Source organism: Pseudoliparis swirei, chromosome 1 (genome assembly GCF_029220125.1).
Source record: "Pseudoliparis swirei isolate HS2019 ecotype Mariana Trench chromosome 1, NWPU_hadal_v1, whole genome shotgun sequence".
In the NCBI taxonomy this organism is placed as follows: Eukaryota; Metazoa; Chordata; class Actinopteri; order Perciformes; family Liparidae; genus Pseudoliparis; species Pseudoliparis swirei.
Window position 1 is genome coordinate 12,256,266 of NC_079388.1, and position 23,372 is coordinate 12,279,637.

The following is a 23,372-nucleotide window of genomic DNA, read 5'->3' on the forward strand; positions in this document are numbered from 1 at the left end:
AAGCTTTGTCAGTCCGGAGTGGCCCTTGTAGCCAGGCCGTTGCATGGTGAGGGTAGGTGGAGTCAGTCTGAGAGACGCATCATTTTTTTTTTTTTTTTTTTTGTGTTACAAAAATGATTTAAACCAGACATTCTCTGTAACCCACACAATGTAACTTGAGGTTCCAATTTGTTAAAACTGGGAAAGGAGCTAGATAAAGGCGCACAAAATACTGAATGAACCCCGACTTGGGGAGGGGGAGGGGCGGGTATAAGAAAAGAGGAAAGGAATCCTAAACGTAAATATTCAATTTATTTCATTTGTCGCTTCATGCCGAATGTAAATATGTTGATTGTGGTAAAACTCGAGTGTATTCATGCTTCCACAGTAGAACGCCGTCTACCTCGGCTGAGGGGGTGGTGGGGGGGTTGTTGTGGCACCCTACCCTGCCCCCACTGAGCGCCAGCGCGCACTGATACCTCAGTCCCCCGAACATTTCTTTCTACATGGGCGCCATTCTAACTGAGGGGGCACAAGTGATACTTAAAAATATCCCAGACGACTCCCAATTCCCCACTTCCTTCCTGTCAAACCACCCTCTCCACCTCTTTCCCCTCCTCCTCTGCAGTTTGTTTTGATCTACCTCTTTAGACACGTATTTGAAGTAGAGGCATTCTTCATTAGTTAGAATTTAGCCCCCACAACCTACCCCTCCTTTATGGCTCCCCATGCTTCCCCAGATATAAATGAAAACGTAAAACTAAAATCATGTACTCTTTAGAATCGAGAATAATCAAGTGATAAAAAATATTTTCTTTTGCCAGTGTTTATATGTACTCTTTTTGGCTCAATTGAATTCTTCAACCGATGGCTATTTCTTTCTGCTTTCTATTTTTGGTGGTGTGGCTTACATGTATTTGAACTTTTGCTTGGATTTTTTGTGAAAAAGGTCAAATCACGTGTTTGATTTTGCATTCAATAGTTAAAATGAGAAAAATACAGTTTAAAAAAAAAAAAAATGGGCCTGCCTTTTTTTGTTGATTTGAAAGACTTCAAATAGATACAAGTCCTGTCTTTTTTCCCTTTGGTCTTTCACAGTTGCTATACTCACTCGCTGTTTCAGTAGCTATTTTCTTCTGTTAGCATTTCTTGGCTGTGTAACGTGGAACATCTTGGTATGAGACAGATATGAGGGACTGGGTCTCTGAGTTTTTTTGGAAAAGTGATCTAATTTCAGCATGATATTCCCTTCACCCATTTTCTGCAACAATGCTTATGCCCCATCACCTCTCCATCACACACAGCTCCACTTGTCAAATGCCTCTGAATAAAAAAATATATTAAATTGTGTTCTCCCCCTTTTTTTTTTTTTACTGACTGGCACACTTCACATTGTGGCTCATAATCTGATAATTGCAATACATCCACTGGGTTGAAATTATTGTTTCATTGAACAAATCAAGTCTGAACCAGAATTTGCAACATGACTATTTATATTGTAACTGGTTTGGATTGGTTACTTAAGAGAAATTCTGGTGTGAGGCCATAATGGTCCTTTTGTTCTTCACGTACCTGGGTTGTTGTGCTATGCTGTATAATGGCACTGGCATTTAATTGTCATGCGACTAAAACAAGCTTTTCAGAATGTTTTTCAGCTTTAACCCTGACTTTAAATAATAGAAGTGAATGGTAAACCATACCTTGAATCTGTGGGTCATTTGTGGTTGATCTGCACAGAGGCTGGTAAGGTGATTTGTATGACAATACATGGAGAGAAATGTCTAAGATGAGCAGTTAGTTCACAACCTTTATTAGAGTCCTCAGGTCAAGTTGTCAGTGGAATTTTGTTTGAAAAAAGAATTAAGTTCTATCAATTAATTCAACTAAGGAAAAACATGCAATGTCACTAGTATACATTTTATATTGGCGAAACAACTCACAGGCTTCATTCTAAACTGTTTATTAATATCAAAAAGGATATAAACTATTGTAAAGCAGCATTTGGTACATTTGCAATAAAGCAGTTATTTTGATCAGAAAACATCCATGACTTGGAGCCTAGTTCATCTCCGAGCAACTCCCGCACCCAATGACCAGGCAGAACCAAGAGACGAGAACCCTTTGGTTCAGCTTTAAAACGCCTACACAGGGCGTCTCTCGGTCAGCAGGTAATGTCTCTCCTCGCTGGAGGGGAAGAGGGCCTCTTTCAAACGGACCGCGTGGCCACTGGCGTCCTCCAATAGTGACCTATGAATGGGACGGTACACCTTGTAACGCCTTGGAATGGGAGAGGGGAAAAGGAGAAAGAAATAATTGGGCATTGTATGTGTGAGGACACCCTTTAGGACTTGTACAAGGACTACCTACTTGCAGCCCAGATAGGCAACGAATGCAAAGACAGCCACCAGCACAGCGGTCGAGGACAGCACCACCGCCGCAGTGTGTGAAGTCACGGACACTTCAGGGACAGAAGAGCAGTGAGACGGGTACACACATGCAGAGACAGATAACATTAGTATGTCCACTTCTACAAAGCTGCTAGTTACAGCTCGCGTATATCAAAATAAAGGTGTGTGTGTAACCGACCAGGTGTATCCTGGGACTTGTTGATGGTGACCGTGGAGCTGGTGCTGGTCAGGCTCCTGGAGTTTTCCAGCGTGATGTTGATGCAGTAGGTGCCGGGCTCCGGAAAAGTTCGCCTGAGATGCACTTCACACTCTGACGATGGCGGCACGTCATCGCACAAAATGCTGCGCACCTGAGTACAGGTGTGGTCCGACACAATGGTACAGGCTGAAGTGGGGATGCTGAGGATGAGGGGATGGAAAGATGAAGGGCGAAACAAAACAACTAATCCTTTTGTTTTCTAAAACCTTTTTCCTTTTTTAAATAATTTTAATGTGCCATAGCAAATGCCTAACAACTGTTATATTAAACATGTAACATGTTGAAGGTTTTCAAATCTGTACATCACTTAAGTCCAATGGAACTGCAAGGCATTTCATTCTGTGTTGATTTATTTTCACGAGCTATGAATGATATCAAACCTTAATTTAATTCAATAATACAATAAATAGATACTTACTTCCCCAGACATTTCACCAGGAAGCTGATGTCAGTGTCGGTCACTCTGGAAGCCGACACCTCCACAATGCGACTGTCCGACTGGCTGGTTAGTTGGTGCTTCGGCTCTGAGGAGAACATATTCACGCAGTTGGTTTTTAATGTGCGATCACCTTCTTTTAACATTCAAATGACGTGTGTGTGTGTGGGAGGGGGTATCCATAAATAGATACATACATAAATGAGTAACAATTTTGATATGAATCTTCCATTAAATAAAGATGTGAATATAAATAGTATTTTTTTTAACGATTACATTAGTGCATGAATCACAGCAGCATTAAATAGGACACAAAAGGCCAGTTTCACATGACTACCACTGACTGTCTATTTGACCTGCTGACTGGGAGACTGCACCTCAGTTCTGCTCAGTGGAGCGGGACAACAGGCAGTTGTTTACTCTCTGTGGCGTCTACTTGTTCAAAATGACAATGAAAAGAAGGAATGAGTGACATTTGGAATCGTATTCGTCTCTGTGAAAACATTAATTTTTCATCGCACTGAATTGGTTTTGCGTCATCCTCAAAACAAAAAAAAATCCATAATCTTAGTTTAGCATTTTAGCAAACTAATATTTGATAAGAGGAATGAACATAAAGTACATCTGTCGATGATCTCATTTGTTTTACAGCTATTTGTTCAAAAACCAATCAGACATTGTCGACATTTTGTCACTATTGGATCACCAAACGCCATAAAGTAGTAGTCCCGGAGTTGTTGAGATATTTCAATGTCAATGGTATAGCCTAGCTACTAAATAAATAGGGAATGGAGAATTAAATTGCAAACTGATCTATAATTTCCATTCAAATCTATTATCTAATATTTACATACAATATTATCCAATATAACTTCTTCCAATTATATTTTAAAGTCACTCTATGTTTCATTTATAATGGCCTGACTTTGACATCATCTGGTGTTATTATCATAAAAGATGCTGCGACACACAGCCACGTGCACCACTTGAAAGATGCAGTTTGGCCCCTACCAACAATGGTGATGTTTCCCATGAAGGTCCCAAGGGCGTAGCGGTAGCAGTCGTTGCCGTTGAGGTTCCTGGCGCGGAGCGAGGCCAGGGTGGTGGGGTTCGACCCAGGGGTCACATTGGCAACAGTAGGGGAGGGGGTCTCCGTGGGAGGGGGGCCTGTTGTCATGGCAGTAGTAGAGGATGAGGAGGAGGGAAGGGGCTGGCGGGTGCTGGGTGGCACTGAAACAGAAAAAATACATACACTACCGTTCAAAAGTTTGGGATCACCCAGACAATTTCGTGTCTTCCATGAAAAATCACACTTTTATTTATCAAATGAATATAAAATATAGTCAAGACATTGACAAGGTTAGAAATAATGATTAATATTTGAAGTATTAATTTTGTTCTACAAACTTCAAGCTCAAAGGAAGGCCAGTTGTATAGCTTATATCACCAGCATAACTGTTTTCAGCTGTGTTAACATAATTGCACGGTTTTCTAATCAGACATTAGTCTTCTAAGGCGATTAGCAAACACAATGTACCATTAGAACACTGGAGTGATCGTTGATGGAAATTGGCCTCTATACACCTATGGAGATATTTCATTAGAAACCAGACGTTTCCACCTAGAATAGTCATTTACCACATTAACAATGTAGAGAGTGTATTTCTGATTAATTTAATGTTATCTTTATTGAAAAAACTGCTTTTCTTTGAAAAATAAAGTCATTTCTAAGTGATCCCAAACTTTTGAACGGTAGTGTATATATATATATATATATATAGACTCATGAACAATAATGTGAATTTCTGTGATGCAGGTATTATACATGCAAGTTATCGGTTCTTCATTTATTGAGCTCCTGCTCGGATACACCCACTTCCTCAGTCACTCTCTTTCTCTCTTAGAACACATGAACATGTGCAGTGTTAGCTATGGAGCTCACCCTGGGTTGTCTCCATCTTGACAGTCACTGCATGAGTAACAGGAGGTGTGGCTGTGGGAGCCTCTGAAGTAAGAGACACAGGAAAACATGTATGACACGTCTAGTTCTGTGAGGTAACACTTCAATGGGCTCTTCAGGGAAAGTTGCTTCTGGCGTCGTCTTGTTCATCGAGGTCAGATCTGGTGTCCTGGCTGAGGTTAACGGCATAAACACTTCAGATGACTTACCTCTTGTGGTCTGTACCATGCTGATAGTTTGGGTTTTATTTGCCCAATATTTGAGATTTCCTCTCTCCCTGGATACATCTCTCAGATGTCTGCCCCGTAACGTCGGCGAATGTGCTTAACCGTTCTACGAGATGCACAAACATGAACTAAAAGCATTCGCGGCCGGCCTGGCTATTTCAATAAAGTCAAAGAAACTTGGATAACAACACACAGAGGGAGAGCAACTTCAGTCTCTGCTCAGGTAGACGATACACCACTTTATTTTTACAGAGCAAATAGCTGTGTCTGCTATATTAATGCTCTGGCATTTTTATATTGCACCTCCAAAGGCATTAAAAAAGCAACTTGTGTTATCAAAAGCAAAGCTGCAAGAAACAGACCCTCAATAATCACGAAAGATCTCAAAATCTTTGGGGAAAAAACTAAACTATCTCAATGGTTAAGCAGCAGTAAGTGAGAAAACAGGGTTTTACAAATGTATGTAAACCGGGCTGATCATCTTTAGACCATACTGTTGTTGGAATGTAAAATCTCTTTTGGTCTAACTGTCCTTTATGATGTATTTTACAGTATTATTACTGGCGCACATGTCAGCTGTGCATGCTATGTGTCTTTCCTGTGTGACCACATGAACAGTGACTGAATGAAGAGCCTCTACCTGTGGGGGCTGCTGACGGGGAGCTCCACTGAGTCGGGGTGGCAGAGGTGGGCGGACACGGCACAGGGAACGCTGCCTCTACTACCAGCTTCACGTTCATGCTCCCCAGCGTGCTGTAGGCGTGTGTGGTCACATCGCAGTGTGTCACCAGCTGGTTGCCATCTCGGAAGTCCCAGATGTAGTCAATGGCGGCTGCGGTTTTGAGGTAGCCGCTGGGGTCATGGAGCTGGACTTTGAAAACCACGTCCTCACCACGAAAGAAAACATTCTCAGACTGGTTGACCGCAGCCTTCTGGGAGATGTCAACTGCAACTGGGATCTTATCTAAGAGAGAGAGTGTGTAAGGGGCGTGACAAACACATCATTCTCAAAGGTTCTCCTGGTGTTTGGATCTGTCGCTTTGCCTGAAACATGTCGAACGTGGCATGAGCTGCACGTTTGAGTGCGTCTGCACCTGTGACGTAGAAGATGGTGTTGTCGGTGGTGAGAGGGCTGTACTTCCTGCGCTCACGTTTCCTGTAGACCATGACCTCTATGACCTCTGCACCCAGAGGGATGTTGGTGGTGTTGATGGTCAAACTGGAGGAGGAACCGTCGCATGTCTCAAAGTACTGGCCTGGACCCAACAAAGAAGACGCATTGAGAGTTAAACAGCTACTTTATTTTTACATTTTTATATTTTTCATGTGTGTGAATCTGAAAACCTGCGCGTCTCACCCATTGCGTGCCACACGTAAACGTAGTTCTTGCGGCTCCAGTCGTTGCTCTGAGGGAAGGGCTTCCCATCGGGGAACACGTTGCATCTTTTCATGTCCGTACACTTTCCAGCGCCGTAGTCGTCCATCCAGGAGGTCCAGTTGTACACGTCACCAGAACGCACCTGTCCGTTGGCTGCTCAGGAGAAAAGAGAGTAAAGTTGTGTTATTTAAAAACAAAAACATTTCATTTGCACTCATTTATATTTTTATATCCACAATGGTTGAAATGACTAGTTGTAATGTGAGAGACAATTCCCATAGAAAGTCATCTCCCACTGAGCAGCTCCTCTCAGTTCTTTGGACCATTTCGCCTCTTTCAGCTCATTGTTTGGGTTTTAAAGGCTGCAACCTCATTGTTTGGGTTCAGTTTCACCATCCTTGTTTCTAGCAGCAGCAGCAGTTGTTTGTTGAGTTACACTGAATGTCATTAAATGAACGCTCTCTCGTATGTTTTGTCGTGGACGATGATGTAATGCAAGGCGGCGTGGCCTGGCCTTGCTTTTTGGCAGCACCTGAGGCCTCGAGCTCCGTACCGTCCGGACAGTGCTCATCCCAAACAATGTCCCCGTTGGCGTCTTCCTTCTGGCATGGAGGGTACTCCAGCTTCGCGGTGAAGAAGATGCTAGAGCCATTGAGAGCCGGACTGTCGCTGGTCAGACGAACCTTGGGTTTACCTGCAGGAATAAATTGACTTTCATGTGAAAAATTCAAAGCATAACAGAAAGAATCCAGAGGACAAATATGACTTTACTCACCTTTGTGGTGCGTGAGTTCTTTCGGCTTTGGGTTTAGTGGAGGGTAGAGGTAGTCATCCCATGGATTGGTGTCTGGATCCCAGCCGGGGATTGGTGGAACCGGAAATGGTGACTTCCCTGGCATTACATGCTTGTGGGGGAACATGTCACCGTATGCTGGAGAGAGAGAGAGCAAAGCACATAGAGTCACAGGTCCCTTCAAATATGCTGTGAGGATCACTCAGGGAAAACTTAAACTTGTTGGATTTGCTATCCCTAAGGGTAAAGGTTTCCTCAGAAATGCACAGTCTGGAATTTGAGTTTTTCTTTGGATGTATTTTTTTTTTAAGTTCCAGAAATGTCTTAATTGTTACCATACATGGTAATTTCTGAAGATTATCTTGCAAACTTCAGATAAGCAGTTTGTATTCAATGTTGGAAAGTATTGGCTTTAATTTTGGACTTTTCTTTCTTTTAATTTGTCACCTGACACACTTTTCAATCTTTTTAAATCCTTGAGGCTACCAAATAATAATCATGAGATTAGATTTTCTCTCGTTGAACATTAAATATGTTAGTTTAAAATTCAATACTGGAGATGCCAAACACATCAAACAGAAAAAAATGTGTAACGGAGGAGATGATCATGATTTTGATACCAGATAATAGTATCTGGTCTTCTCTTGAAGAAATATTACTGAATCTGCCAAATGTTTTTTATTTGTCAATTGTATTGTTGTCGAAGTCCACGTACCTTTGTTTCATGTCTTCTGTCTTAATTTAGAGTTGAGAGAGGATGACATGTTTTAATGAATGGCGGATGGAAATAACAAATCCCATTAATGTGATTTAATTAAAGGAAAACAATCCAGATACTTGTGGGAATATCTGACATCCAAAACATCGACATGTTAAACTACACAGTTGTAATAATTAAACAAAATGTATAATGTGTAATATAAGTATATTTTGTAATTGTTTGATTCTTCGGGTTTCCCGTTGGAATCAGGTGACACCAGATGGACATTATTGTGAATTATAGGCTTTTATTAAGTTAAGCATAATTGTATCGAGATATTTGACCGGCGCCTTAATTAAGCTCATGGGATTCTGCAGGGAGCGGGTGACCGAACAGGTATAACAACAGAAGCTGAGAGACCAACAGCGAATATCAAAAGCCGATTTCACACCTAATAACTACTACATAATACTTTTAAGAAAATGCCCATACGATTAAATCTGTTATTTCAGTGTGAATATTTAAATGCAAATAGGACATGCAGTACATGTATGATGCAGTGAATATCTATATAGATATCGGTCTCACTTACTGTTCAAAATACTATCATAACTTCAGTTCAGCTGGCTAACTTTAAAGCAATAACACTTACTTTTACGTCCATCAGCTTGACAAATAAAGCAGGCACAAACCAGCAGAAAAACGTATCGCATTGCTTTCATTTCCACTGTTCAGCAGGCAAAATATTGTGAATATAATTGCGGAAAAAAGCCTATATCCAACTTTAAAAATCTATCTATTAATAATGTCTTCAGCGCCAGACAGATCGTGTCCCTCTCTCTGCTCGTCCAGCTCTCTCAATACTTCCCGCCTGCTTGTCCTGATGTTAAATAATATAATTTGGGGGCCGCATGTGTGCAAAAACATGTGATGTTTCTTAACAGGACGCATCTCATCCCTTATTAGTCTGGTGGACTCAGGAAACACTATAGACGAGATGCGCGAGGACACGTTGTTTGCGCACGCCCCCTCTCCCTTTGACCTGCTGATAACAAAACATATTTTAATTCAAAAGAAAGACTATTTATTCAGTTATTAATGCCAATGATTTAGTGTTTGCCTATTTGGAAAACATATGGTATAGCGTTAATATCTCTTATAAACATTATGACTTTCGATAACTTATCTTTGTCTTCATCTTAGAGGATTTCATTACTAAACTTGATGGACTAACAATATTGATTGTTTATTTTCAATGAAAATATTTCATACCAAATACATTTTGTCAACATTTCCAGAAAATTCATATTTTGACCCTTGCCTGAAGGGAGAAATATGTCAAATCAAAGCGACACACATGGGATGCAACGTGCCTAAATGTGTCCCATCGTTGCCTTTTAAATGTAGGCTAATATAATCAGAATGACAGTAGGCTATATGAATATATTTAGATATACTGTGATTATTCTTCCTGGACGCCAAAGTCCGCATGTGACAAGCTAAGCACATGACTGCATTAGTTTTATTGCGCCGAGTCACAATGACACGCACCGCGCATGGATGCGTGAGATGCGGAGGCCGAGCGGGTTATTGCGCCACAGCTGCATCCCAAAAAGCAGAAGAAAATATGTCTGATGTTGCCTTCGTTTTTCAACACAGTCCAACATGTGACTAACGATCATTACTCCAGCGGGTCTGCTGTCACAAGGAGAGTTTGGAAACGACAACAGAGGGCAAGCAGCAACCCGACATCTTAATCACATTTACATTTCTCTTTAAAAGTCACGGGACAAATATTTTCATTCATCTTAGCCTACAACACAAAGAGAGACAGAGGTTGAAATTGCATTTTAAATGCCACATAAATTGGGCTGATGAAAGCAATGATCTGTTACTGATTTACTCTAGGCGATTAATTCCAATGAGAAACAAAAGATGAGCAAAACAAGGGGAATTTTCCGACTTTGAAACAGGGGAGCAACTAAATATAGTATAATAATTTGTACTGTCATTGAATGAGAATGAAAACTGAAAGTCATCCGAGACTTTCAGATGAATTAAGAAAAAGCTACACTGTTAATACAAATATAAGGTGATCGTTTCGTCTCTCGTGCTTCATGATTACAGATGATAACTCGTTTAAATAGTTCCTTAAAGTCCAGCTCCGTCTAAATCAAATCCATGACTGTATACTTTGCGATCTTAAGGTCTGATACTTTGTTTGTATTTCAGTGTAATGAGAGTTTTTAGTTTTTGACTAATAAAGTCATTCAGGTAACAAAACACATAACAAATAGTTTTCGTGAGTGATCACGTGTTTTCATCCGCGATGTTGGGAAACATGAAGGAATGTTAAAAACAAAACATCACATGTTGAGCTAGATTCGTTCAGTCCGACTTTCATGAAAACTCAGCGAATCCACTGATGAGGGCCACGAGATGTGACTGATAGATTCGGAAGAAATCTAGTAAATGTACTCTGAATTAATATCATTGTCTTTCAGAAAAACGGTTGACATCAGTACTGTTTATACCCCAGTAGGGGGTAGCACCTCTCCGCAGCTTCTCATCACATGTTGGAAAGCTGGAGGTTGGTGGGGCAATTAAATACATTTGTATATATTAATTTCCTTTATTATCAGAACAAAATGTATGTATTATCGTGTATACTTTCCCCTACAATATAATACAATCAAATTGACAAATTGACAAATCACTATTAGACAACGCATACTTGTGTTGCAATCCTCTAGAACACACATATAACTGCAACTTACTTAAGTACGTACTTAACTTGCTATATTATTGTAAGTGTTGATTCCTTTCATGATTATCTTTTTTTGGGATTAACCCTCCTGTCGCCTTCGGGTCAATTTGACCCGATTCAATGTTTAATGTCGGTGTTCTTTCAGGAGTCAACAAACAAACATAAAGTACCTCACACTTAAACTTGGAAAACAATATTAATTCTAATAATTTTCTGGAGATTTTAATAGCTGGGGTCATATTGACCTCAAGGGTAAAATATGGTAAAAAATATAAAGGTAACAGGAGGGTTAAACATTGAATCGGGTCAAATTGACCCGAAGGCAACACAAGGGTTAAGTGATCCATCTTCTATTAATGTCAGAAGTTTCCTGGAATCCATGTCTGTTTCAAAACTGAGAACAAAACATTGGAATGAAGCTCATTAGGATGTAAAGACGGAAACTAATAAAACCAGTCTCCCATTTATTGTTTATGGAGCAGACTGTCTAGGCTACACGACGACGTCATACGTTTCTCTGAAGGGACTTTTAGATTCCTCCATAGTTTTAACATCATGCAGCAATGACTGTCGTTGCGGTGCAATGACAGTGCTTTTGTCGGATTTCTGAATAAACACGTGAACATCGCTCAGTGGAGTAGCGGTGCTTCTCATTGACTGAGGTGGACTCAGTCAATGAGAGGCCATCGTCAGAGCCCTGAAGCAGAGAGACAACAGGAAGCAGACCCAAACCCGGATGTCAACCGAGGTGGTTCGGTCAAAGCGAGCCACGAATACACCGATATGGAAATGACTCCCGTGTGGGCTATTTCACGATGTGTATGAGTGCCTTGAGTGTGTGTTTATCAGGGGGTGGAGTTTGTGATTTGAGAGTTCTATAAACAACGTCCCACTTTACTGGGAATGGTGGTATTATCGAAGAAGAAGGCCAATCAAGAAGCTGGCCATATTAAGATGATAAACTATCAAGAGTAAAAGTATTAATAGCACAGTAAACTGCATTCATATTTGTACTTCAAGTGAATTGTGAAAGAGGCACTATGCCCTGATACATTTTTTGTATTTAAGTTGAATGAATAATGTTGCATCATATTTCATTGCTATATTTTGTGAGTCAAATCTGGATCTCAGGCGTAACCAGTAACATTTATTTGTTAAGTAAATGTAGAACAATATTTTCCTCTGAAGGAGAAGTACAACGTATAGTATACAGGTACGTTTGATATTTTGTACGTCCTGCCATGTCCTTTTGTAAACTATTAGGTTGTAGGCTACAATATGTTTGAAGAGTAGAGGGCCGACTCCCTTTTGGTGTCCTGAGGCCACCTGGCCCTCAGGACACCAAAAGGGAGTCGGCCCCCTGGTGTTTTTCCAATGAACCAGACTGTAAACCTATCTTACTGGTGTTTCTGACCAATGGGTATCCCATGGGTGAGACAAAAATATGTCATGGTTGTTTATATTGCTGAGGACCCAACGCAGAGTTGAGGGTGAAGTTGTTGGTGAGCGGTTCTCGAGAACAGGCCGAGCATTCAGCAGTTCTGAACGGTTTTGAACTCAAAATATTGAGTGGAATCTCTCATAAAACAAAAAAAATGAATGAATAACATCCTAGAAATGTATTGTGCTGCCAAACGTCTCTGTTATTCTCTCTCTCTTTGTCCTCTCTCGCTCTGTGTGTGTGTGTGTGTGTGTGTGTTGTACCTTCTCATTTACAGCTCTGGCTTCTAGTCGGATGGTGGAATGCGAGCACATTCCTGCAGCATGTGGGCTGGATCTTCAATACGTGTGTGTCTGTGTGTGTGTCCACATTCCTTCATTGTTTATGTGTGTGTCTGCAAGTGTGCTGGCAGTGGAAACTTCAATTTGCTGTGCTTTTTGGCGGCAGGATGGTACATATGGGACTCTTCACTGTGCAGCACTGGAAATACAAGAAGACGTTCTTCCTTTTCAGCCTTGAGGCCCATGAACATTATCCCCCAAGACCGGAGCAAAGCTGCAGTCTCTTCTGTCTTTCGGTCACTGTGATCTTTCATCTCTCTTTCATTTCCATCCTCTTTGCAACACCCTCTTCTTGTTGCTCTTTTAACTTCCCAGTTTGCCTCCCCAGGTGTCCCCTCCCTTCTCTGTGTGTATAGTAATCACAACCATCAGAAGCTCCGGTGCCCTGTCATTCTGAGCAGAGGTGAGTGTCTTTGTGTTTAGTGGGAGGAACGCAGTGAGCGGCTAATCCCTCCCTCTCACTTAGACAGGACCAGACAGTCACCACCACCACCACCATCGCCGGGATGGACTGGTTTCCAAACTGTCTTCTAAGCGTCCATGCTGCACTGCCATAATGTGCATGCTGTGCCATTTCACAGCTCCAGTCTGCCATAACAGAGAACAGAGCTTGTGAAGCAGGCGGACACAGATGGTCTTCATTTCTGATGACGTGGGGAAGAAAACTTGAGTACAGTCTGACCTTCTGTTGGCCATCAGCATAAAGATGATATCGCCCCGAGGTCGCTTGGATAGTACATTAAGAAAGTCTTAGATTGATTCCACTGAAATCCTCCAAAAAAATGTTGGGGCGTTAAATCCCTTTAACAATTCAGTGGATTAAATTCACTGTGATAAAGAAGGAAAACACATTTTCCACATGTCAAAAAAGGAAAGAAAAACTCAAACTGAAGTCTTTGTCTCCTCTCAGTTGAAAACAGATGCCGAGGCTGCCAAGATCTTCTCGGAGAACCGTGGAGATGGAAGCCGGGACCGCCCTGCTTCCCAGTACCGACAGACGGTCATGGGACCTCGAGGCCCACCGCCAGCTGGACGGAGAGAGCAATCTTTGATGTGTGACGCACCGGGGAGACGCCTGTAGCAAGTCGACTCTCACACACAACATAAAAACACAAGATCACTCATTCCTCAGCAATGTGGCCTTATAAACATACACAGTTTAGGAATTCAGAGTTTTAGGATCCTGTACAAGCCATGACTGTTCTATTGGCCCCATATGATAGCCTATTAAAACTACGAGTCCCACATATTCAAATCCTAGACTCATGCAACATTGACAAACCTAAAACTGACTGTTTGGATACAATTCATGTGTGGGAGCTGGAATTGTAGTATTTCCCCAATAGATTGTGTTTTGGTAAAAGTTGCTCTCATCATTGGTATCAGGTGAACTGCTGAGATGTCTTTGAGGATCAACTCAGCAGGTGTAGGAACAGGTGGATGTGTCAGGTGCACCTTCAAGCCCTTATGAGCTCAAATTTTCGCGGGCTTTAGGACCGCGGGATGAGAGGCAACATCTGCGAAGAAGAAGAAGAAGAAGAAGAAGAAGAAGAAGAAGAAGAAGTTGGAGCTTGAACCTGCTCTGTCTGTCACTCCTGTCCCAGGTCTGGTGCTCTGGTCCATGGATGCGGAGCTACACTCCAGGAGACTAATGCACGAGTTGCTTATTTTTCTACTTTTTGGATAATCCCTGTCGAATCTCATCACTTTGGGTGAATTTAAACGACTTCGAAGTTGAGTCAAAGCTCAACAATGGGGAAGTCAAGACAACACCGGATCAACTTCGTGTCCCCCTCTCCTCTGCACCCCTCATCATGAGGCTGTGGGGTAGAGCTATAGCTGTCCGGAGGAAGATGCTCTGCCTCTGGCTGCTGCTCCTCGGGTTCACCCTGGTTTCTCTGGCGCTCTCGGACCTCTTCAACAACTGGCTCCGGGACCACAGTCATCAGCAACCTGGCCCTCCCCGCCGCCCCCTCCAACGGATTCCCAATGCACCGGACCTGGAGGTGATTGTGGACTCCCGGGACCCTGCATTAGAGCTCGGTATTGATCTCGCCCCGTTACAATCTCTGCAAGAAGACCAGCTTTTATTCGTGCCATCGGCGCAGGGAACCAAGAACCCGCCGCAGAAGAAAGGGAGTTACAAGGTGCTTCTCCCCGGAGCAAACAAGGACTCCCGCGCGCCTGCGCCTCCGACGCACGGTGGAACGGGGGAAGGAGCGCGGCTTCAATTGGAGGGTGTGGAGGGAGACGTGGAGTTTTCTGCGTTGCAGAAGTACGGTTTCAACGAGGTGGTCAGCGAGAGGATATCGCTGCATCGCAGGCCGCCCGAGGTGCGCCATCCGGAGTGAGTGCGCGACGCGCTGTCCATAGCGCACGACTGAATAGATCCTGCAAACTCTTTGCGCTGAAATGAGCCAACTTTGGTATTGAACCGCGCTCAAAGTTAAAGACGTGTGCATTTGTCTCCCAGGTGTTTGGGGGAGCAGTACAGCGAGTCGCTGCCGTCGGCCAGTGTTGTCATCTGTTTCCATGACGAGGCTTGGTCCGCACTCCTGCGCACCGTGCACAGCGTGCTGGACACTGCACCCAAACAGCATCTGCAGGAGGTCCTTTTGGTAGACGACCTTAGCCAGCACGGTGAGTTGCTCAATCTGTGCACGACCATTCAAGATTCAAGATTCAAGATGTTTTATTTGTCACATACACACACAGGGTGTGCAGTGAAATGAAAGTGGCAATGCTCAGCAGGAATGTGCAAGGGCAACAAGTACACACTATTTACAAATAAAAAACAACACAATATTTACAGTAAGTGTGTGTGTGTGTGTGTGTGTGTGCCTAAGAGGGGCAGTTGTGTGGGTCTATGTGGGGGTCCTGGTGAGGTCGGAGTTCACAATCCTGATGGCCTGAGGAAAGAAACTCCGTCTCAGTCTCTCTGTTCTTGCAGCGTGACTACGGAGGCGCCTGCCTGACCGCAGCAGCTGAAACAGTCTGTTGTTGGGGTGGTGAGGATGCTTCATGATCCTGCCGGCTCTGGTTCTGCACCTCCTGGTGTACAAGTCCTGCAGGGTGGGGAGTGTAGTTCCAATAGTGCGCTCAGCCGAACGCACTACTCTCTGCAGAGCCTTCCTGTCCTGAGCGGAGCAGTTGCCAAACCAGGCTGTGATGCTTCCTGTCAGGACCCTCTCTACAGCTCCAGAGTAGAAGGACTGAAGGATCCTCTGGGAAACTTTAAATTTCCTCAGCTGCCTGAGGTGGTAGAGGCGCTGCCTTGCCTTTCTCACCAGAGTGTCTGTGTTTGTTGACCATGTCAGATGCCCGGTGATGTGGACTCCCAGGTATTTATACCCGCTCGCGCTCTCGACAGTAGTCCCGTTAATCACCAGTGGTGAGTACGTCCTCTGTTGTTGTACCTCCTAAAGTCCACAATCAGCTCCTTAGTTTTGGTGACATTCATGATGAGGCTGTTGTCCTGGCACCAGAGTGCAGCAACTTCCTCCAGGTAGGCCTTGTCGGAGATCAGGCCCACCACCACTGTGTCATCCGCAAACTTGATGATGGTGTTGAGCTGAACCTGGCCACACAGTCATGTGTGTAGGAGTACAGTAGGGGCTGAGAGGACGACCCTGGGGATCCTGTGTTCAGGGTGAGGATTTGAGGTGTCTGCCCACCTGACCACCTGTGGCGAAGTCAGCCAGGATCCAAGCACACAGGGGGGTGTTCAGTCCCAGCTCAATCATCCATGCATCAATCCATCCATCATCCATCAATCCATCCATCCTTTTATCCATCCATCCGATTGACCTGTGCTGACCGCATGCCTGTATTTGTCTCGGTTCATTTCTCAGGTCACATGAAGAGTGTGCTCAGTGAATATGTGTCTCATCTGGAAGGGGTGCGTTTGATCCGCAGCACCAAGCGCCTGGGCGTTGGGGGGTGCCGGACTCTGGGTGCTACCAGAGCTGCGGGAGAGGTGCTGGTGTTCATGGACTCCCACTGTGAATGCCAGAGGGGTTGGCTGGAACCACTGCTGGAGAGAACCACTGCTGGACAGGTAAGTTCCATACTATTTCATCAGTAATGAACAGAGTAATGAACAGAGGTGCACAACTTTTGTTTATTCCACTGCCCAATTCTTAACATAATTACAAATTGCTCTGTTAGTTTAATGTCAAAAATATATAAACCCATCATCTGTGCCTAAGTCGGTCTGCTCGTTTGTCCACTGTGTTCTGCTGTTTGGCAGAACCACGTGAGAGAGGTGAGAACACGGAGGGCTCAGGGTTATGAGTTACTATATTGCGTAATCGACATGGAATATACGATATGACATTTGACATACTTGTGTCTCAGGCTGCCTGCAGCAGAGCTCTTGTTATACTGCAGGTAATTAGGCTGGACTCTCAGACCTGCAGTCTGCTGCAACCAGCCACATGTTTGACCCTTCGCCCATTTATCGCTCTCTTTAATCTCTTCATGCCATTTCTTCTGAGCATCACATCACGTCTCTTGGATGAAACGTTTCGAGGAACATGTGTGAACCAGAACAGACGGCAACAAAGGACAGCTTGTCTCTGGACTTGACTTCAAGACATACAACATCATATTCTAACATATATTTACAGTCAGTCACACACACACACACACACACACACACACACACACACACACCCTAATGAGGACACTTTTTTTTCTTTTTCTCAGTACCTTACTGCATATGCTTTGAATAATAAGTGAACATATAACCAAGGGAGGGTGGTTAGGAATATAAAATGTTATTATTCTTCACAATCGTTGACTGACAGGAACATGCTTCTCATTCGGAACATACACCTCGTTTTGAATCTCCTTACTTGATGAATGTCAATAACAAAGGATACGTTTGAATAACACGTGGGTGTGGTCTCATTGCAGGACCAGAGTGGTGTCCCCCATAATGGATGTGATAGACTGGCAGACCTTTCAGTACAATGCCACCCAGTGGCCAGTCAGGGGAGTGTTTGACTGGAGACTTGACTTCTACTGGGAATCTAACCCTCAGCTGCAAGATAAAGACCCAGACTCAGCTGTTCGACCTGTGCAGTGAGTTTACAGCAACACTATGTCAGTTGTGCTTTCATGACACCAGTATGTACCTCTTAGTAATGTTTAGTGAGGGCTAAGTGGAAGCACTGATCAACTTTTATCATATCTTATTTTCTGTTTATGTGTGCAGATGTGTGAACTGAAAACCCACCATTTTGAGGTTGGGACCCCCCAAAGGGGCTGCAAGATGGACAGGAGGGGTCTTGAGATAATCAACAAGTTAGAAAAGAATAAAATAAAATAACATGTGTTCATGTTTCTCTTATATTTGCAATGTGTAATTAAACCGCATTAGGCCGATATGTAAAGTACGGTTCTCTTGGCTTGAAGTGCTCCTAACCCGTATACATATATGACCTTTGACAAGGAGTCACAAGGTAACTTAAGGATCCCCTGCTCCTGGCTCTGTGCTGTGATCTGCTTGTCCTTGAGAATTAAGACTGTAGTACTCTGACGTTTGTATTGTCTTTCGGCTCCTGTGACACAGAGACGCATTCCTGTGTTTGTTCTCAGCTAATAAAGTGACGATGATTCTGTCTACGACAGGAGCCCGGCGTTAGGAGGCGGAGTCGTGGCCGTTGACAGGCATTTCTTCCAGAGTGTGGGAGCCTACGACCCTGGGATGCTGCTGTGGGGAGTGGAACAAATTGAGCTGTCAATCAGGGTAACGCATTAAAAAAAGATTAACTTTCCATCCAAATCTGCAATTCACCATCTCACACATTACGGAGAGGTGACAGATTGCTTTTGTTTTTCAACCTCAACCACTGAAGCATTTCTTTTAGGGATGCTTTGACTGATTTAGTTGCCTTCTGTTATGGCCTTAGGAATGTCTTTCTGGGACATGATGCCTTTTGCAAATGGAAATCTCAAGTTCAAGTGCTGGGAATGTTTGGGACGGGGGGCAAATAAGAGAAGAAAATGTTACATAGCCACTTGTTTCCCCTAATGACCATAATACATTATATTTAGGAATTGTAGCACGTTATGTGACAGATTGAATTGGAAAATGGTGCAGTGTGTTGAAATACAAATCAATATGCAGCTTGCAAAACAAACAACACCTGTTTTTACTGTTCGCGCTATCCCAGGTGTGGTCATGCGGGGGATCCATGGAGGTGGTTCCTTGCTCACGCGTTGCTCACCTCGACCATCACCACCTGCCTTTCCGCTTCCCAGAGGAGCAGCTTCAGAGGAACAAGATCCGGACAGCAGACACCTGGATGGACGCATACAGGAACATCTTCTACAGGAGAGACACACTTGCTCATTTCATCAGGCAGGTGTGTATTTTTTCGTGTGGGCACCAAGAGATCGGTTGGTGAGTGTACCAAATATAAAAAAAGAAATCTAAGTACATAATTGTTATTTTGTCTGTGCAGTCTGAGAACCCGAATATCACAGAGCGTCTGCGGCTTAAGAGGAGTCTGGGCTGTCGTAACTTTCACTGGTACCTGACGACAGTTTATCCACAACTTTACATCCCCCAGGACAGACCTACACTGTCAGGCGAGGTAACGCGCACGCACGCACACACACACACACACACACACACACACACACACACTCACTCACTCACTCACTCACTCACTCACACGCTGATGTGTTTTTCTTATTGTCCAAAGTTATGCACCACCCACCAAGATGTCCAACATTCTTGGCAATAAATGGTTCTGATTCTGATTCTGCCTGTCCCAAGCTGTACAACGTCGGCACTGGCAGCTGTGCAGACTACCCCCGTGGGCTGGGACCACAGGGTGGGGCCCTGAACGCAGCGCCGTGCAGTGGGACGGGCAGCCAGGTAACCATAACAACAGTTGTCAAAGACAGACAGGCAGCACGCAGTGGCACAGATGATCTCTCTTGTCGTTGCAGCACTGCGATCTGAACTCTGAGTTTGAAGTGCGTTGGGGTCCCATGGGGGCTTTGTGTTTGGACGCCAGTGGCGAGCGGGTGATCTTATCTCCGTGCCCCACACACCGACCAACCACCAGCAGACTCCAGTGGAAGTTCATAAAGGCAAGACGGAGAGTTAAACGTCTTTGTTATCTATCTCTTTCGATGTATACGGTCACAGCAGGCGTTGGGCTAACTCGCTGTGTCTGTTTTCTGCTTCAGCTGAGCGGTCAGCTGGTTCACCAGCAGTCCCAGTTATGTCTCGAGGTTGTGAAGGAAGGAGCTCTCACACAAAGCAGCCCGAGAGAAGTCAACGCCCACTCAAAGACAGGGGGTCTCTTCCTGCGCCCCTGCACCCATCACCCGAGACAACAGTGGCACTTTGAGCAACTCGTCGCTCCTAACGGGGCCTGACACAGAGCAGCGAGGGAGTCCTGCTATTAATGTATGTTATCTTATGCTATGTGCTCTGCATAGTGGCATGCAGGAGTACAATGGAGCACAAAAACAGACGCCTTTTTTCTGCACTTAGCCAGTTAGCTTTTTGCTCCTGTTTTAAGGATAGCAAATTCAAGTTATTGTTAGATAATAAAAAGACTATCTAAAGAAATAAAATACAAGATACGATTACGTTGATTTATTCAAAAGTGTTTATTTGGTAATACTCATTGTATTTATGTATATTTGATTATATTCTTACATGCAGAGAACATTATCTTAAATGATCTCAGTAGGCTAAATGCTGTCATGAATTCATGATCTTTCATATGTTCTTGTGCACATTACGGAAAGATCAGCTGACATTAATCACATGATCTGCATAAATTTACCTGGATTGAAATTATGAGGGAGAACTTGTACTAGAGAGGACCATGGTATATCATGATAATAAATAGAATTTGTTCTGGACAAAACTTTAACCTTGACACCACCATTGCACCTTTCCCCTCTCTCTAACTCAAAGTAGAGTTAAAATAAAACAAAAGTGTGACTTAAAACCAATTGATCACATTGAATATGAAGAGATTAGAAAAATGGGTTCTTCTTTTTCTGTACAGTTCAATTACTGGTAGGGATCAGGTAAAACATAGTTAAATTTGTTACAGTCATTTTATGACGGACTTAAAAGTAGATTTATTATCAAAAGAAATGTTTGAATATCACTTACTTTTCAGGTGCATACACACTTATGGTTGTGTACTGTCCCTGCAAACCCAGGTGTTTTTAATTATTCTATTGATTAGAGAGCTCATCATTCAATTAGTCATAGTAGGAAAATCACAGCTGTTATAATCACTTTAATGATGTCGCTGTTCTATTTAAGTGTCTGAGTGTAAGACGTGACAGTGTGACAGTAATCCAGAGAGCGCATTACTGGAATATAACCATTAGTCATTGATCCTTACGTGCACTTTTCTCCAAAAAAACCTTCGGTGCAACTGAACTCAACAGGAGAGTAAGAGAGACGACTAGCAGGTAGCCTGAAAGCACACACCATGTTTTATTCAAACCTGTTGTGTGGTTTCATCATGCGTTTGGGATCATGCTATTTATAATTCATATTGACCAAAAGTGTAGACTCATATATTATCAGCTGCCAACAGCAGAGGGAGCCATCTGCCTGAAACATCTCCTAAAGCCCCAACTGATCACTTTGTTATTGTTATGCACAAATATGATTCACGAGAATATCCATAAAGATGTCCGACTAATAAACATGATTATTCCACACAGTCGGCCTATCATGTAACGGTAATATTCTAAAATGCGTGGGACTGAGATGATGCCGTGATTATGATGTGATAAACATCCAGTGCCATGTGTCTTTGTGTCTGCTGTAACTCATATCTCAATCATAAGTGTGGCCGATATTCAAGCCACAGAGGTTAGGATGTCAACTGGCATGCAGGAGGACGCTCAGCTTGTCCCCGGGCCTTGAGTGCTAATAACCGCCTATTCTCTGTCACACTTGTGCTTTTCTTAACCCATGGTGCACTTAGCCCAGTCAAGTACACAGCACCTTTTAGAATAATAAAACAGTCATATGGTATGTCTGCAGCTTCGAGGCAAAGGTCAAACACTCGGACAAAAAAATATGTTGTTGATTAATACGACTTCTCTCTTAGTTACATAACTCTATAGGCTACTGAGCTGCTGGACATAAAGGAGAACATCTCTACTCTAGCTCTTAGAGGATGTCAAGAGGCCATGGGGTCATTGCGTTGCTAATATCACTGTGAAAGGCAATCCATGTTTCCCCTGAAGACTGCAAGAAATATTAGCCTCTACCTATAAAGTAAACTAAAGGAACAGAAAAAGACAGGGAAAGGAATGACAGTCTAGCCCTTGTTAACAACTGGACCCCTAAAACAGCTCGAAACATACAAGATATTGTTTTGATATATGATTAATTTATGAGATTTGCTTATCGGCAAGTTTCATCTGAGACGTCATTCCAGTTTGGGGTCTCTGAGAAACAAGCGCTAAATACAATGGTTTTTAATAATGCTCTATATCTGTGGTGGGAAATGACGCCACTTTACTTTGCTAATCAAAAATAAAGTGTTTTGGAATTACTGTTAAAACTCCTTGGGGTTACAATCTCATCATAAGTAACTTCACAATGAACTTCAAGATTATATTACTTCTATGCTTTTTGTTAAATGAACGTAATATACTTCATGCCCTTATTAACATTTTAAACCAATTTTTAAAATTTTAATTTGATGTAATACCAGTGCTTTTTGGTAATTGCTGTATTTTATTGGATATGCAAGCTCAGTTTCTGACAAAGGGATGTGCTACCACTTCAATACATTCTACGTTACAGGGTTTTATATGGTCAGAATACAGTATTCTTGCAGCTTCGAGGCAAAGGTAGACATGCATCAAACCTGTCAAGGAGTCAGCACCCAATGCCACACTAACACAAAGGACCTGTGAAAACAAAAGGGAAGTGAAAAAGGACCTGAGACATGTCGCATTCTCACAAACACACACGTCTTCCGATGAACCGGTGGGACTGGGATGGATGTCAGCTGCTGTGGTGCATGGAGCCGGGGCTTCCTTATTAAGATCCATGAGGCTATTTCATCCAGGACGGGGCTGGCTGTACTTACTGTGCACGTCTCGAAGAGCCTTGGGTGTTCTTTACACTGACACTGTTGTTTTCATTCATTTGTTATGTGCTTGTTGTGCAATTAGGTCTCTGTGGATGGGTCAGGACTGACACTGAGTAAAGATTAAGGGCATTCAAATGTGACACAAACATGGCTAGCAGCAGCAATTATGGTGAGAGACAAAAAAGGCTTCCGAGTGTCTCATTTAGAAAGTTCCTTGGACACAAACACTTAATAAGGGCATCTTTTACATTCTGAATTGTGTAAAAGAAACATCTAAAACTTGAAAGAGGAAAATAATAGCAGCAATCTTTCTTATTTCCCACCTATATGCTGTTTGGCGTGGCTTAAATATAAAGTCTGCTAAACAGGTGGTGAGAATATGATTACATTATTTGGTCATAAATTGAAAAACAAGGGTGGTAACAATCTGAATGAATGAGATTTTTCTTACATTCCAACTAGATTAGATTCAGATTGATGTTTTGAATTTGATTAACGCAAATTTGATTAAAAGTAGAAAACCATGTGTTGAGTGTTGAGTTTTTAATACACGGTCATCTGATCCTGAGAGTTGATA

General features: G+C 43.0%; 2 protein-coding genes across 3 annotated transcripts; one reads left to right on the forward strand and one right to left on the reverse strand.

The window, feature by feature from the left end:
* Positions 1–1,768: 1,768 nt before the first annotated feature.
* Positions 1,769–9,021, reverse strand: gpnmb (glycoprotein (transmembrane) nmb). Of its 2 annotated transcripts, none has more exons than XM_056418662.1 (12): positions 8,793–9,021; positions 7,423–7,578; positions 7,180–7,341; positions 6,627–6,800; positions 6,364–6,525; positions 5,910–6,233; positions 5,025–5,087; positions 4,094–4,312; positions 3,065–3,170; positions 2,566–2,786; positions 2,347–2,437; positions 1,769–2,256 (listed from the first exon to the last, which is right to left on the reverse strand). In XM_056418662.1, exons 1-12 carry the CDS (start codon positions 8,860–8,862, stop codon positions 2,121–2,123), a joined length of 1,884 nt encoding a protein of 627 aa, XP_056274637.1. In that variant the 5' UTR covers positions 8,863–9,021; the 3' UTR covers positions 1,769–2,120. The 2 variants fall into 2 exon arrangements, with proteins under 2 accessions (XP_056274637.1, XP_056274646.1); XM_056418671.1 differs by having other exon boundaries at positions 7,201–7,341; positions 8,793–9,019.
* Positions 9,022–13,716: 4,695 nt separating this feature from the next.
* On the forward strand, positions 13,717–21,497 carry LOC130193869 (polypeptide N-acetylgalactosaminyltransferase 15-like). Its single transcript, XM_056414674.1, has 10 exons — positions 13,717–15,036; positions 15,163–15,329; positions 16,541–16,733; positions 17,595–17,774; positions 18,324–18,441; positions 18,869–19,060; positions 19,160–19,291; positions 19,477–19,578; positions 19,653–19,796; positions 19,896–21,497. Exons 1-10 carry the CDS (start codon positions 14,504–14,506, stop codon positions 20,085–20,087), a joined length of 1,953 nt encoding a protein of 650 aa, XP_056270649.1. The 5' UTR covers positions 13,717–14,503; the 3' UTR covers positions 20,088–21,497.
* The last annotated feature ends 1,875 nt before the right edge of the window (positions 21,498–23,372 follow it).

Coding starts and splice junctions, on each gene's coding strand:
- gpnmb (XM_056418662.1), bottom strand. CDS start 8,862: ATGAAAGCAATGCGATACGTTTTTCTGCTGGTTTGTGCCTGCTTTATT. Junction 6,526..6,626: donor TTACGTGTGGCACGCAATGG/GTGAGACGCGCA, acceptor TGTTGGGTCCAG/GCCAGTACTTTGAGACATGC. Junction 2,438..2,565: donor CAAGTCCCAGGATACACCTG/GTCGGTTACACA, acceptor CTGTCCCTGAAG/TGTCCGTGACTTCACACACT.
- LOC130193869 (XM_056414674.1), top strand. CDS start 14,504: ATGAGGCTGTGGGGTAGAGCTATAGCTGTCCGGAGGAAGATGCTCTGC. Junction 15,330..16,540: donor AGACGACCTTAGCCAGCACG/GTGAGTTGCTCA, acceptor TTCATTTCTCAG/GTCACATGAAGAGTGTGCTC. Junction 19,579..19,652: donor GCAGTGGGACGGGCAGCCAG/GTAACCATAACA, acceptor TTGTCGTTGCAG/CACTGCGATCTGAACTCTGA.